Here is a 13,833-nt window from a genome sequence, read left to right as displayed (position 1 = left end):
CAACAGAATGCAAAAGGCTATGTTCTCTCCCTGGGTCATAGCCCACCTGCCATTGGCAGTGCCGGGATCCCAAAGCAGCCAACACATGGGCTCTTCTGGCCTGGTCCAGTGCTCAGAGGCGTGCCCGCAGGCAGGACGTGCTCCAGGAATGCTCCCTATTCCACCACCATTCCTTTAAAACCTACAGAAAGCATAGTCTATTTTTCTAACGGGCAATCATCAAAACATAGCAGCTGTAAGGGAACCTGAAGATGTGGTGAGGATGGTTAAGAATATTTTATTTAAAACTTTCATGTTTTGGAACTATTGTAAAATATCCATAGTAAATATTTCCTTTTTTAAAGCTTGCATTTCTCTTAGAGATAAATGGATGCGATCCAGTTTCAGAAAGTCTTAGGAGGTGACTCGGTGCAAACATCAGGGGCACAGACGTTGAAGTCAGATGGGAGTGGGCTTAGATTCTGGTTCCGCCATCTCCTGGCCGTCCTGACGTGGGCAGGTTACCTGGGCACCCTTCCCACTGGCAGTTTGCTGGCCTGCAAGATATGAAAGCAGCAGTCTCCGTCTGAGGGCTTTGTAAGAGCTTAGTGGAGAAGCAGGTGAGGGAGCGTTGCCCACCCTTTACATATGGGAACCTGGGGCTCACGTGACTCACCCCAGGACACGCCGCAAACGGAGGGTGCAGGTGCTCCCAGAGAAGAAGAAACAACGGGCTGGGTGGGGACCAAGAGCTCAGGTTCAGGGAGGAACAGACTGGCGGAGCCCTCAGCCTCATCCCCAGGTCCCAACATGCACCCCACCCCCGTAACAGCAGCAACCAAAGAACCTCATCCCACTTTATTGCAAGGATTTCCCTCTTCTGCATTTCTTTAGTGGCTCCTCCCAGGGAATTCAGGACTCATGACTTGAGCTAGTAGCACTCGATGAACTGTAACTGCAGCCACCCACTCCCGACTGCTTTCTCGGGATCAGAAATGGCCACACTGGGATTGTGTCACTGGACAACACCATCCCAGGAGTCCCTGCACCTTAAATCAAAAAGACAATGGGAGGAAGAGCCTGATCCTAACCTGGAAGCAGGATCATCACTCCACATTCAAATTCTTTACATTGTTGTTTTTTTTTTTAATGTTGAAATCACTTTAAAATCTTGATAAAGAGAAGTGACGCCTCTGAGATGTTTCTGTGACACTGTTTCTGCAGTGTCTGGAGGTACCAGATGCTCTCACTGCCTTTCCGGGAAACCGCGCGACCCACAGGCAGCCACCTCTCACCAGTGAGGCTTCCCTGTGTCTCCAGGGCCCCTGAGCTGGTAACCATTCATCCTACTTGGTTTTGATTCAAAACATACAGTCATCGCATAGGGTTATAAAGTCTATATCTTAGGGGATAGTTGGTAGGAGTTCTTATCGGTTAAAAAAAATCCTGAGAATATACTAGACATATGTCAAATAAAACCTGTATTCCTTTTAAAATTCAGGCACTTTAGGCGGGGTGCAGTGATGCCTGTAATCCCAGCACTTTGGGCGGCTAAGACAGGCAGATGACTTGACCCCAGAAGTTCAAGACCAGCTGCGTAACATGGTAAAAATCCATCTCTACAAAAAAATACAAAAATGAGCCAGGTGCAGTGGCTCACATCTGTAATCCCAACACTTTGGGAGGCCAAGGCAGGAGGACCACCTGAGCTCAGGAGTTTAAGACCAGCCAAGGCAACGTGACGAAACCTCGTCTCAAAAAATACAAAAATGAGCCAGGTGCAGTGGCATGTGCCTATAGTCCCAGCTACTCAGGGGACTAAGGCAGCAGAATTGCTTGAGCCCAGGAGGTAGAGGTTGCAGTGAGCTATTGCACCACTGCACTCCAGCCTGGGTGACAGGAGTGAAACCCTGTCTCAAAAAAGAAAAAATAGCTGGGTGCAGTGACACATGCCTGTAGTCCCAGCTACTTGGGAGGCTGAGGTGGGAGGATTGCTTGAGCCCAAAAGGTTGAGGCTGCAGTGAGCTGTGATCATGCCACTGTACTCCAGCCTGGGCAACAGAGTGAGACCCTGTCTCAAAAAAAAAAAAAAAGAAAAAGAAAAAAAAAGGCAGGTTTGTTGGATGTAGGGATATTTTTATGCACTATAAATCATGTTGTTATAAAACTTTCAGGAAAAATCCACAAATTATCAATGATTACAACTACAATGAATGCACAAGATTGTACCTAGAAACTCTGTACCCCCAATTCCTCTTTTGGGGGACACTTTATAAAACAAATCACCCCCAAACATACTGGCTTACGACAATGAGTTACTCTACAGTCCCACTCGCCAGGCTCCAGTGGGCAGCCTCACTCACGATGTCTTGTGTGCATGGTCAATTGGTGGCTGGGCTGAGGTCATCTTACAGGGCTGGATATCCATGGGGTCCTCCTTTACTCCTAGCCCGGTGCTCAGCTGGGATGACTGAGGCTGGCCCCTTTTTTAGCCCTTTCCATGTGGCCTCTTCATGCCACCAGCTTGGACTTCCTCACTGCATGGTGATCTCAGAGATGTCTGCATTTGTTACATGGTGACTGTAAGAGAGAAGCCAAGAAACCAAAACCTTTCAGACCATAACCGTCTCACTACAACCAAACACCAGAGAAAAGACTGTGGCCCCAACTCTAACCCCATCAGCAAAGAGGAGTGGAGAGCTAGACAGACCCCCTCAGTCTGCTGTCAGGAGACACCACCCTGAACAACACGATGGTGTCAGAGAGGGGGCGGTGGGGAGCAGACAGTCATCCCTGCAGGACAGCAATGAGCTCTCTCAACAGAGCATCAGCAGAGGCCACCTGGGAACCCGAACACCTATACTACCCACCCCATCCACCACCCAGGGGATAATCAGCACTGCCCTCTCCCCACTGGGGTTGTCAAGGTTGAGTAAGAACTGGGACATTCGTCACCTTCCAGTGGCAAGGTGCCTCCACCTCACAGCGTCAGTGGAGGCCACGTGAGGAGCATCTCCTCCCAAGCCAGGGTGGTGGCAGCAGAGGCCACTATAATAGAAGATTTAAATAAGCTCTAGATCATAGCATAACCCCCAAAACGCCCATGTTTCAAGAAAAAAGAAAAAATCATTCATCATTCCAAGAACCAAGAAAAGCTCAACTTGAACGAGATAAGACAATCAACAGTTGCCAACACTGAGGTGACACAGATGTTGGAATAATCTGACAAAGACTCTGCAGGGGCCATCAGAAAAATCCTCTAATGGGTGATTATGAACAGGCAAAAAAAAAAAAAACATGAAAAATAGAAAACTTAGCAAAGAAGCAGAAGATGTAAAGAAGAAAGGGAAATTTTAAAACTGAAAAATACAGTAACCAAAGCAAAAACTCATTGAATGGACTCAAAAGCACAGTGGAGAGGACAGAGGAAACCATCTGTGAACCCGAAGATAGAACAACAGAAATTGCCCAACTGAACAACAGAGAGAAAACAGATTTTTAAATAATATATTAACATAGCCTCAGGGACCTCTGGGATTATAATAAAAGATCTAATATCAGTGTCGCTGGAGTTCTGGAAAGGGAAGAGAAAGAGGGCAGGGCTGAAAAAGTATGTGAAGAAATAATGGGTGAAAATTTCCCAAGTTTGGCAAAAGAAGCCGAGAGAACCTCAAACAGAATAAACCTAAAGAAATCCATGCCAAGATAGATCACAGGCGAACTTCCAAAAATGAAAGACAAATAAATCAAGGAGAGAGAAAACACGCCTTACTCACATTGGGGAAAAAGCAATTCAAACAACAGCAGATTTCATATGAGAAATCAGATTTTGTCAAGAGAAATCTTGACAGAAGGAAGAAAGTACCACAGTATGTCAGGTGCTAAAAGGAAAAAACACTGTCAACCCCAAATTCTATATCCCGCAAAAATATTCTGCAGGACTGAAGAACAAGACTTAAGATGCAGGAAAACTAAGGGAACGTGTCACCAACACACCTACTCTAAAAGACCGTCCAAAAAATGCTCTTGAAACAGAAGAAATTAATCAAAGAGAGAATAATGGAGTATCAGGAAGGAAAAAACAACAAATGAAAAAGAGAAAATGTGGGTAAGTATAACATATTTTCCTTCTCTTGAATTTCTAGAAACAAGTGTACAGTTCCTTAAAGCTAGGGTCCCCAAAACCCCAGGCAGTGTGCTGGTTGGTACTTGTCCGTGGCCTGTTAGGAATCCCAGGCAGAGCAGGAGGTGAGCAGTGAATGAGCATTACTCTCTGAGCTCCGCCTCCTGTCAGATCAGCCACAGCATTAGTTCTCATAGGAGCACAAACCCTACTGTGAACTGCACATGCCAGGGATCTAGGTTGTGGGCTCCTTAGGAGAATCTAATGCCTGAGGATCTGAAGCGGAAGGGTTTCATCCTGAAACCATACCCCCAGTACCCATCACCCATCCCCCAGCCCCAATCCGTCAACCCTCCCAACCCCTCATTTGAAAAATGGTCTTCCACTAAACTGGTTCCTGGTGCCAAAACGGTTGGGGACTGCTGCCTTAAAGGGTCCAAGTAGGCTCATTCTCACCCAGCAGTCTGCCTGCTGCAGGGCTCATTTAAGAGGCCAATTACTTGTTTGAAGCTTCTCAGATTGTGGTCACCGCACCACCGGCATCAGCATCTCCTCGCCATGCTTGCTTAAAATGCTATATCGTGGGCTGCTCACCAAACCTACTGAATCAGAATTTATACAGGTGGTCACCGAACTCTGGGTGTAAACATGGGTTTCTTACATACACTAAGGTTTGAAAAGTTCTAAGATGTCAGTTGACCTTTAGTTAACAAAGGGTCAAACTCAAGTCACTCAGTGTTAACTTAGGAGAAAAATGAGAACAAACTGTTTTCACAGATTCCTGACTCTTGACAATCCAGTCGTCCAAGACTGAACACATTTCAAGGTTAAAAGAGTCATCAGTGCCCCACCTGGAGTCAAGGTTACACACCTATGCACGATGGCAGGTTGTTCCGGAAGTGTTGGCTGGAGTCTAGGCCACCACACATTCATGTGTGCCTGCGTTTCTTCCTCTCTGAAATGGGGGCAGTCTTTCCAAACTCTTGGGGTCAAGGCGAACAGCAAAAGAGGTGTGCTGTGCACAAGCGTGTAAAAGATTAGCTTTTACCTAAACTGCATGTTTACGCTCTCCTTAAAGAGGGCCGTCGTGTCGCCTTTTTTGAAATGCAACATCTGTCTCTGTATTCTTCACACAGAATCCTAGAAAGTCAGGCATGATAGTTAAAATTAAATGTGCGCCTTAATTTACCCAGCCTTTTCTGCGGAGTACTGATGATGGGCAGTCCCTGGTGTCAGCGGAGGCAGGAAGAGGCGGGGAAGAGCCCAGGACCCACCACAGCGCTAACCAGGGCGATGTGCGCTGCACCAGCTAGAGCGCAAATCCTTCGCCCTGTGCCTAGGACTGCCCCTCCAGGAACGCCTCCAAGTCCCCTCCGCCCACGCTGTCCCTCCACATTTCCTCCTGGAGATGCAGCCTTAGGTCCTGCCCCTCCCGCAGAATGGTTCAGGGTGACGCGCAGCTAGAGTCTTGCAGGACCCGCGCACGCACTCCCTCTAACTACAGAGGAGAAGTCTGCAAACTGTCATTATTAAAAGGAGAAGGCTGAATCTGGGAGTAAACGCCTTAAAGATGCGGCGAGGGGAAGAAGGAGTTCAAACTATTGAAAAATTTGTCCACCAGCCAACTTGCGCTGGCGTCGTCTGGGTGATAGCAGTGCCCGGGCGATGGGTTTGCCTGCCTCCCTGGCCGAGAAAGGGCTGTGCCCCAAAGCGCTGTCCTGTGCCCATGACAAGTGCATCCCAGCCAGGCCCTAGCCCTTCCCAGGGACCGGGACGGGGCTCGCAGGGCGCAGCAGGGTGGCTGCCCCAGCTGGGAGTGCACGTGGTGCGAGGCAGGCGGGTTCCTCCTCACTGAAATCATGGACTTGGCTCGCTGCGGAGGGGCCGGTGTGCGAACGTCGCTTGAGCCAAAAAAGAAAAAGCGCACACAATGTGTTTCTTGTTAGTGTCTGCAAGCCAGGCCTCGGGTTTTGCTTTTGGTGCCGCATTATAATATTAAGATGCAGTTTGATTCCGGACAAGCCCGCCCTTGTCGCTGGCTGGGGCGGATTCCCACGGACGCTGGTGGGCACAGGGGGGCGGCCTGGGTGCTGCACTGTGGCGCGGGGGCGCACAGCGGATGGAGGGGGGTCCCTGCATGACCTAGGCTCCCTGCGGTGGCCGGACCCCAAGACTCGCGCCTCGGGGCGGCGCAGACTCGGCGACGCCAGCCCTGCTCCCGCCAGCTCGCAGGCGGCCCAAGATTGTTTTCCAAGACCTTATCTCTCGCTCAAGTTAATTTTCTTTTTTAATGTGGGGACCGGAACAAAAGACACAGGAAAATCCTTTGTGAAAACTAAATGCAGCCACAAATCCGGGCACTTCACAGCATTTGTAACAAAATATTTGCAGTGCCCGTAGTTAAATCGGCCCCTCCGCCAAACTTCCCAAACTTTGCTTTCTTTGAACCAAGCTGAAAAGTGATCTCCCTAAAAGGGGATCAGAAGTTTGCAAGCAATTGGATTTAGCACGGAGTTCTACCTGGTGCTCTAGAGAGCTCTGGGCACACAGGACGGTGCGAGAATCCTGGAAGGAATTACGGCCCGAATGGTGGCAGGGGAGGAGCCACTGTTAAGCCGTGGTAGTCGTTGAAACGCTTTGTTAATGCCGTTTATTAGCTGTGTGCGACAAGAAGTTTAAGAGGTTAGGCAGGTCTTCAAAAATATCCAAAAAAAGAAAAAATAAACATTCCCTCGTTTGCTTCTTGTGGCTTTGCTCATTTTCTTCCCCTCGAGTGGCCCTTCACCTAAGCCTGTTTTAAACCCAAAATCGGTTATCTGGTTTCAGGGTAAGGACTCCCTCTTGCCAGGGTATTAAATAAACAAGTAAAGCAAAAACTTGAATCCTTATGTAATCCAGATGCTGTTTCCTCGAAAACCACAACAACTGCTGCTAAACCAGATAACAAGACGGGGAACATTCGGCCCCCCAACCCCCACCCCACAACAAACAGCCTCCGCCCCCAGCTTTAGAGCCAGCAGAGGACATTTATGTTCAGGAACTCCTCTCCAAGGCAGACGATAAATAATTGCTACTAACACTCTCAACTGCAGATGAGCATCCTTGAGGGATCCGGATGCCATAAACTGTCCGGGAATGTTGGCATCTGGTTCTTAAAGCCAGGACCCAGGAGGCGTCTGCGTCTGCAAGCTGACTTGGAAGTTTCTGGCCTCTTGATGTTCTCAGTCGAAAATGGTGCATTAGAAAGGGGATTGGTCTGGCCCGCGCTTTGTAGTGGTAATGAGGGCGCGAATCGCGCTAGGCTCTGCGCGCGCCAGGCTCCGCTGAGGACGAGGGCTGGGGCTGCATGCACATCTTCCCGGCTCCCCCAGGGCAGAGAAAGGGACCGTTCTGGAAAAAAAAATTAATGGTTTATGCGCAACCTGCCAGGGTTCCGAGGAGTTAGGCAGTAGGACGGTGTGGAGGCGGGGGTGGGGTCTTGCAGTCTTTCAAAGGTATTTTTAGGAGTCCAGCATCAAAGCCATCCGGCGAGAAACTGAAATCATCCAAAGGAATAAATAAATCTCGCCATGCGCTAAGACAGTGACCTTCTCCACATCCACCCTTCTCTCGCGCCAGCCCCACCCCGAACGCCTCGGTTGCAAAAACAAAATAAAGCAAAACCTTTTGCTTTGGCAACCTCTAAGCCATATCATGCCTCCTTTTGCAAAAGGAAGATTTCTTTCTTCTCCCTCTCCCGGCATTTTTCCTTCGTCCTCTCTTCCTCCCCTCACCCCGGCCTCCCCCCCCCCAGCCCCGCCCCAACTCTTTTCTTTTCTTCTCGGTCCTCCTTCCTTCCCCAAATCACTCGAAACTTAAGACGTGCAGCGGCTGCAGGTGCGCGCGAGCCGGTGGCCGGGCCGGGGCGAGCCTGGGACTGCCGGGCCTCGCAGGCATTGATCAGCTGGGCGCGCGCGCTGAGTGACGGCGCGGTTGCCATGGCAGCCGCCTGAGCGGCGCCGCGAGGACAAGGCTGCAGGGCGGCGTGAATGGGCGGCGTCACGCGCCTGGCGCCAGAGAGTCTGCTCCGGGGCTCCGGCTCCGGCCCCGCCGCGGCCTGGCCCGCGCGCCGCCGCCGCCGCCGCCGCTGCCAATTCATCACCTGTCAGGGATCACTCGCGGGGTCACGGGCGGAATGGACACAGCTGTGAGAACAAAACCCGGGAAAGAAAGGCGAGCGCTCCCCATTGCGCCAGATGTGCAGGGAGGACCTTGAGACGCGCCCCCCGCCCCCGCAGGCTCCTCCCGCCCCCCGGCGCATCACGCGGGGGTGGCAAAGGCGGCCTGGCCAGCGTTCGAGCTCCCCGCCCGGAGCTGCTTCTGATTACCGCAAGGGGCCCGGACGCGAGAGCCGCCGCGGGGCCTGCCCTAGAGGCGGAGTGAGTGAGCCCTGGAGCCAGGCTGGGGGACCTTACGGGCAGGTCTGTCGCTGCCACGGGGTGGGGGCGTCCCGGTGAGGAGTCGAGGGGGACCGCACCAACACCTACCAGCGGAAGCCTTGCACACCTTCCCACCGCCCGCGGATCTAGCCCGCCCTCCAACTGGGGCCGTTTGAACTTTGGAGGCCTCAAATGCAAACCCACCTAAGCCACCAATTGACAGATTTTGACGTGCGTTTAAAACCACCTCGAAAATGCTGCAACACGATTTTCCCCCACGAAAGCAATTTTTAAGGTGATTTCATATTGGGCGTGCTGAAACAGACACATTAGTAACTTAGGCCTTGTTTAAATCATTAACTTTAACAGCTTCGTAATCCCCTTTAAATGATCTTTAAATGAATGTAAAACTGGGTAGCGTGCCAATAGAATCGAATTCAACACAGCCAGGCAGACTGGACTCTGACATGGCAGCTAAAGAAACACCAGAACACTTTCACCATATTTAGCTATTTTACTACATCAGGGTACAAAAATGATCATGGGAGAAGGCACTGCCTTAATCAACTTTGCAAAGTGTAAAGTGAAACCGCACAATGCTCATTACCGCCCAGCCCAGAGCCTGGCTGTGGGGATAATGAGGCTGGCACGGATGTTAACATACGGTGTCCTTGGAAAAAGCTAGGAATGCGTCAGTATCGAAGAGCTGCAATGTCCAAGAATCATAAGTAATAATTTGAGAATCCCAAAGATGTTTGTTTACATTGGCTATTATTGTAAAATAGTCAAAGTATAACATCATGAACCAAAATAGTGTCAAAACAAAATCTGTTCCACTGTGGCACGTATGTGACAGAAACACATGCACACAAAGTACATCAAAAGGCTCGAACTGTGGGAGGACTCGGATAGTAAATCACTTCCAGACTTAATATCAGAAGAGATGCGATGCGTCCAACGCTGTCAGGGACAGAGTCGCAGGCAGCATTGCCGGGCCTTGGGAAGGCCCTCGGCAAATTTCTGGCTGGACAGGAAACCATTCACCTCCTTCCTCCCAACTGATGGGGGTTGATTTCAGGAAGGTGATCTCCACCTCAGCGCCACCCACTCTGCCTCCCTGGAGAGGCGTCCTGGGGCGCATAGCTGTCACGTGACAGCCAGAGACCGCTGACCCCACCAGCTGATAAATAAATCATTAATTGAAGGAAAAAACAGTTTCCCCATTATTGAGCTTTTCTTTCAGCCTCTAGGCCTGCCCCTTCTTCCTCTTTCTGAAATGCAGAGGAGGTAGAGATTGAGGCAGAAAGTAAATAAGATTTGAATATTGCCTTTCCTGGGGTTTTCTAGTTCATTGTTTTCTAGAGAAAATATTTTCAAAACAAGAAAGTGACATACTGTGATCAGGACAGAATTCTAGATAAGCTAGAATTATGTGAGAATTAACAAGGTATTTGAGTAAATAGCCGCAAACTTTTAAAAATTTAGACTGAATGAGTTCTTAAAGATTTTCAGCCAAAACAAAACAAAAAAAACCTTGAACCTGTATTCAGCACTAGTGCTGAAAAGATTCCAAACCTCATATATGACAATATTTTTTTTTCTTAGTGTGAAGATGTTAATCAATGGCTAGGGCCACCTATCTGTCACAAAGCTTTGGAACTCCTCTAGATGTTGGAATGTGACACCAGAAATCACAATTCTTGCATAATTAATCACATTACTTTACCACCTACACTGAAGGGCACAGACCGGCAGCCTTTCAAGGGCAGTGTATGTAAATGTAGTTTCAAAATGCAAATTCTCCTAATTATTTCCGATTAATACTATCGTTATAATAGCCCTGCCTCCTTCTTGAAAAGGAACCCTGAAAGCGCCCTGTGAGAGCTCCTTAGCGACCGGCGAGGTTGGGCATGGCTTCCAATAAGTACTCATTTTCCTGAGTTTACAGTAATGCCTCCCGCGCTGCTCCGGGTTGCAAAAACCCACACTAAGCCTGTCGTCAAATGCACGCGTGGGTGGTTTGTTTGTGTTAACATAACTTTTCCTTATCTGAAGAGACGAACTCACTCTACAAACGTGACTCTTCAGTGACAACCTAATTTGCGTTTTCACTTTCTTCTGAAATGCTTGCTTTCTTCACGCTCTCCCTCCGATGGGTTGCAGTGAACTGTGGCTTCCCCCTGCGGTGCTGAACTCGCCCGTGTAGCCGTGATTTTAGGGCTGCCGACAGCTCCAAGGTGTGCAAGGCTTGGTCTGGGAACACACCCAAGGCAAGGGTCCTGCCGCGCGTTTGGAATTAGAATGAAGAATGCACATTTAGGCGCCCAGGGTCTGCCCCCTCCCCCTTCCTCCTTCCCCTCCCCCATCTTCCCTCTCCCTCCTCCTCCCCCCCTTCCCCCCTTCCTCCTCCTCCCGCCTCCCGCCTCCCCGCTCCCGGTTCCCCGCTCCCCGCCCGCCTCGCGCTTACTGTACTGTACTCTATTTACCACCCCAGCTGGGCTCCCGTCCCGCCCACCCCGCGGGGATTGGCTGCGAACGCGGAAGAACCGAGCCCACGCCCCGCGCCCGCGCTTGCCAATGAAAGCGCCCGCTCGGCCTGATGGACGCGCTGCCTTCCGCCAATGGGGACGAAGGGAAGCACGAGCGTGTGGCCCCGGCGAGTGCGGATAAAAGCCGCCCCGCCGGGCTCGGGCTTCATTCTGAGCCGAGCCCAGTGCCAAGCACAGCTAGCTCAGCAGGCGGCGGCGGCGGCCTGAGCTTCAGGGCAGCCAGCTCCCTCCCGGTCTCGCCTTCCCTCGCGGTCAGCATGAAAGCCTTCAGTCCCGTGAGGTCCGTTAGGAAAAACAGCCTGTCGGACCACAGCCTGGGCATCTCCCGGAGCAAAACCCCGGTGGACGATCCGATGAGCCTGCTGTACAACATGAATGACTGCTACTCCAAGCTCAAGGAGCTGGTGCCCAGCATCCCCCAGAACAAGAAGGTGAGCAAGATGGAAATCCTGCAGCACGTCATCGACTACATCTTGGACCTGCAGATCGCCCTGGACTCGCATCCCACTATTGTCAGCCTCCATCACCAGAGACCCGGGCAGAACCAGGCGTCCAGGACGCCGCTGACCACCCTCAACACGGACATCAGCATCCTGTCCTTGCAGGTAAGACCTGCTCCGGGGCCCCCGCCCCGCCGCCGCACACTTCCGCGGTCGCCTGGGCTATCACTAGGAGATCCGTAGCCCAGACGGTGACTTTTGCATGAGCTATTTAACTTTATTTTCCTAAGAATCTGCCATAGATTGAGCTGTGCGTGAAATTGCTAGTAAGTTCTGACATGTTAATGCGTCTGTCTTTGAATCTGAATTGTTACCATAAACGTGTTTAATGGAACTTGCTGGTCTGTGGACTACTTCAAAAAAAAAACAAAACAAAAACCCTTTCTACTTAACATTGTCTTAACCTCGTACTCTTTATCCTCTTTCTCTCCAGGCTTCTGAATTCCCTTCTGAGTTAATGTCAAATGACAGCAAAGCACTGTGTGGCTGAATAAGCGGTGAGTGTTTGCTTGTGCCACCCGTGGGTAAACTGCCCTTCTGTGTGTGTGTGCGTGCGCGCATGTGTTTTTGCTTGTGTATCTGTAAAATGTCTGATTTGGTAAATGCATGCTTACTTCGCGGTGTTACCCGTACTACATTGTCTCACTAGACATGAAGGAGCTTGTAGCTCTGGGTACTCGAGATCACGGAACATTTTCCTTTAAAAGGAAATGATGCCAATAACTTACTACGAAGGCGGCCGAGGAACGTGTGTATTGGCTTTGTAGAAAATGTAATGCCCTGGCTCTTCCTACGATTCCTCTGGTACTATGAGGTACTAACCTCCACTGTAATTAATCTTATCGCCACAAATTCCACAGTGATCCTGCTTCCCTAAAACTATAGTCCTCTGGGATTCTCTGGGCTAGTTGAGGATTGCTACCCTGTGCCTTAGACCCTGTGATGTGGGATCCCAGACTTCCCTATCTGTTAACTAAAGGGCTGTTTTCAATCAAATAATTGTTACAAGCAGCAGACTGGCGCCTGTAGCACTGCTGTTGGAGATCCAAATAGGAGATTGGGTTGGGAAGTTTTTCCCTTGAGTCTCTGCTATTTTAATGTTTAATTTGCGCTGTAGAGGCGAGTGTGTGTGTTGCATCTGGACGCCAGGGTTTGCCCAATCTTTGAGTGTTTGGTTAAATGTTCAAACTGTGGCTTCCTCCCGGCGCCAGTCTGCCCGCCTCTGCCCTTAGGTTACATTCTCTTAAACATGCCTTTCTCTCCCAATCTTTTGCAGGTGTTCATGACTTCTTTTTTTTCTTTGCACAACAACAACAACAACAAATCCACAGAATCTTTTAAGTGCTGAACTTACTTTTCAACCATTTCACAAGGAGGACAAGTTGAATGGACCTTTTTGAAAAGAAAAAACAAATGGAAGGAAAACTAAGAATGATCATCTTCCCAGGGTGTTCTCTCACCTGGACTGAGATATTCGTTATTTATGAAAAAGACTTTTAAATGCCCTTTCTGCAGTTGGAAGGTTTTCTTTATATACTATTCCCACCATGGGGAGCGAAAACATTAAAATCACAAGGAATTGCCCAATCTAAGCAGACTTTGCCTTTTTTCAAAGGTGGAGCGTGAATACCAGAAGGATCCAGTATTCAGTCACTTAAATGAAGTCTTTTGGTCAGAAATTACCTTTTTGACCCAAGCCTACTGAATGCTGTGTATATATTTATATATAAATATATCTATTGAGTGAAACCTTGTGAACTCTTTAATTAGAGTTTTCTTGTATAGTGGCAGAGATGTCTATTTCTGCTTTAAAAAGTGTAATGATGTACTTATTCATGCTAAACTTTTTATAAAAGTTTAGTTGTAAACTTAACCCTTTTATACAAAATAAATCAAGTGTGTTTATTGAATGGTGATTGCCTGCTTTATTTCAGAGGACCAGTGCTTTGATTTTTATTATGCTATGTTATAACTGAACCCAATAAATACAAGTTCAAATTTATGTAGACTGTATAAGATTATAATAAAACATGTCTGAAGTCAGTACCTGAATTCCGAGTGGTTTTTAAGATCTCTCTGGCACTCACTCGCTCTTTTCTCTCTCTCTCTCTCTCTCTCTCCCCCGAACCCCGACAGACATTTTCTTTATCCCCTTCTCCCTCATCTCCCCACCAGCACCCCTGAAGCCTTTACTTGTGTACAGAGAATCTCCTTATCAGATGTGTGGTAAGGCAGAGTGCTGAGTTGACAGGGACTGAGGAGGC

The 13,833-nt window shown here is 49.3% G+C and overlaps 1 protein-coding gene and 1 long non-coding RNA gene across 21 annotated transcripts; one reads left to right on the top strand and one right to left on the bottom strand.

Moving 5' to 3' along the window:
• Nucleotides 1–257: 257 nt before the first annotated feature.
• LOC117062762 lies at nucleotides 258–10,029 on the bottom strand. 20 transcript variants are annotated; one of them, XR_004428567.1, is made up of 8 exons: nucleotides 8,244–10,029; nucleotides 7,181–7,492; nucleotides 6,623–6,759; nucleotides 4,974–5,242; nucleotides 4,559–4,701; nucleotides 2,278–2,559; nucleotides 656–713; nucleotides 258–536 (listed from the first exon to the last, which is right to left on the bottom strand). It is a non-coding gene; the product is annotated as an uncharacterized LOC117062762 (long non-coding RNA). The 20 variants fall into 20 exon arrangements; XR_004428564.1 differs by lacking the exon at nucleotides 8,244–10,029 and adding an exon at nucleotides 7,908–8,070; XR_004428566.1 differs by lacking the exon at nucleotides 8,244–10,029 and adding an exon at nucleotides 7,950–8,070.
• A 1,079-nt stretch (nucleotides 10,030–11,108) lies between these two features.
• On the top strand, nucleotides 11,109–13,613 carry ID2 (inhibitor of DNA binding 2). The gene is made up of 3 exons (XM_033176630.1): nucleotides 11,109–11,674; nucleotides 12,003–12,066; nucleotides 12,846–13,613. The coding sequence occupies exons 1-2, from the start codon at nucleotides 11,120–11,122 to the stop codon at nucleotides 12,057–12,059; spliced, it is 612 nt and encodes a 203-aa protein (XP_033032521.1). The 5' UTR covers nucleotides 11,109–11,119; the 3' UTR covers nucleotides 12,060–12,066; nucleotides 12,846–13,613.
• Nucleotides 13,614–13,833: the final 220 nt, after the last annotated feature.

This window comes from Trachypithecus francoisi, unplaced genomic scaffold (assembly GCF_009764315.1).
Source record: "Trachypithecus francoisi isolate TF-2019V2 unplaced genomic scaffold, Tfra_2.0 Lachesis_group17, whole genome shotgun sequence".
Classification (NCBI taxonomy): Eukaryota; Metazoa; Chordata; class Mammalia; order Primates; family Cercopithecidae; genus Trachypithecus; species Trachypithecus francoisi.
The sequence above is the reverse complement of the archived record's forward strand: the minus strand, read 5'-3'. Positions and strand labels throughout refer to the sequence as shown.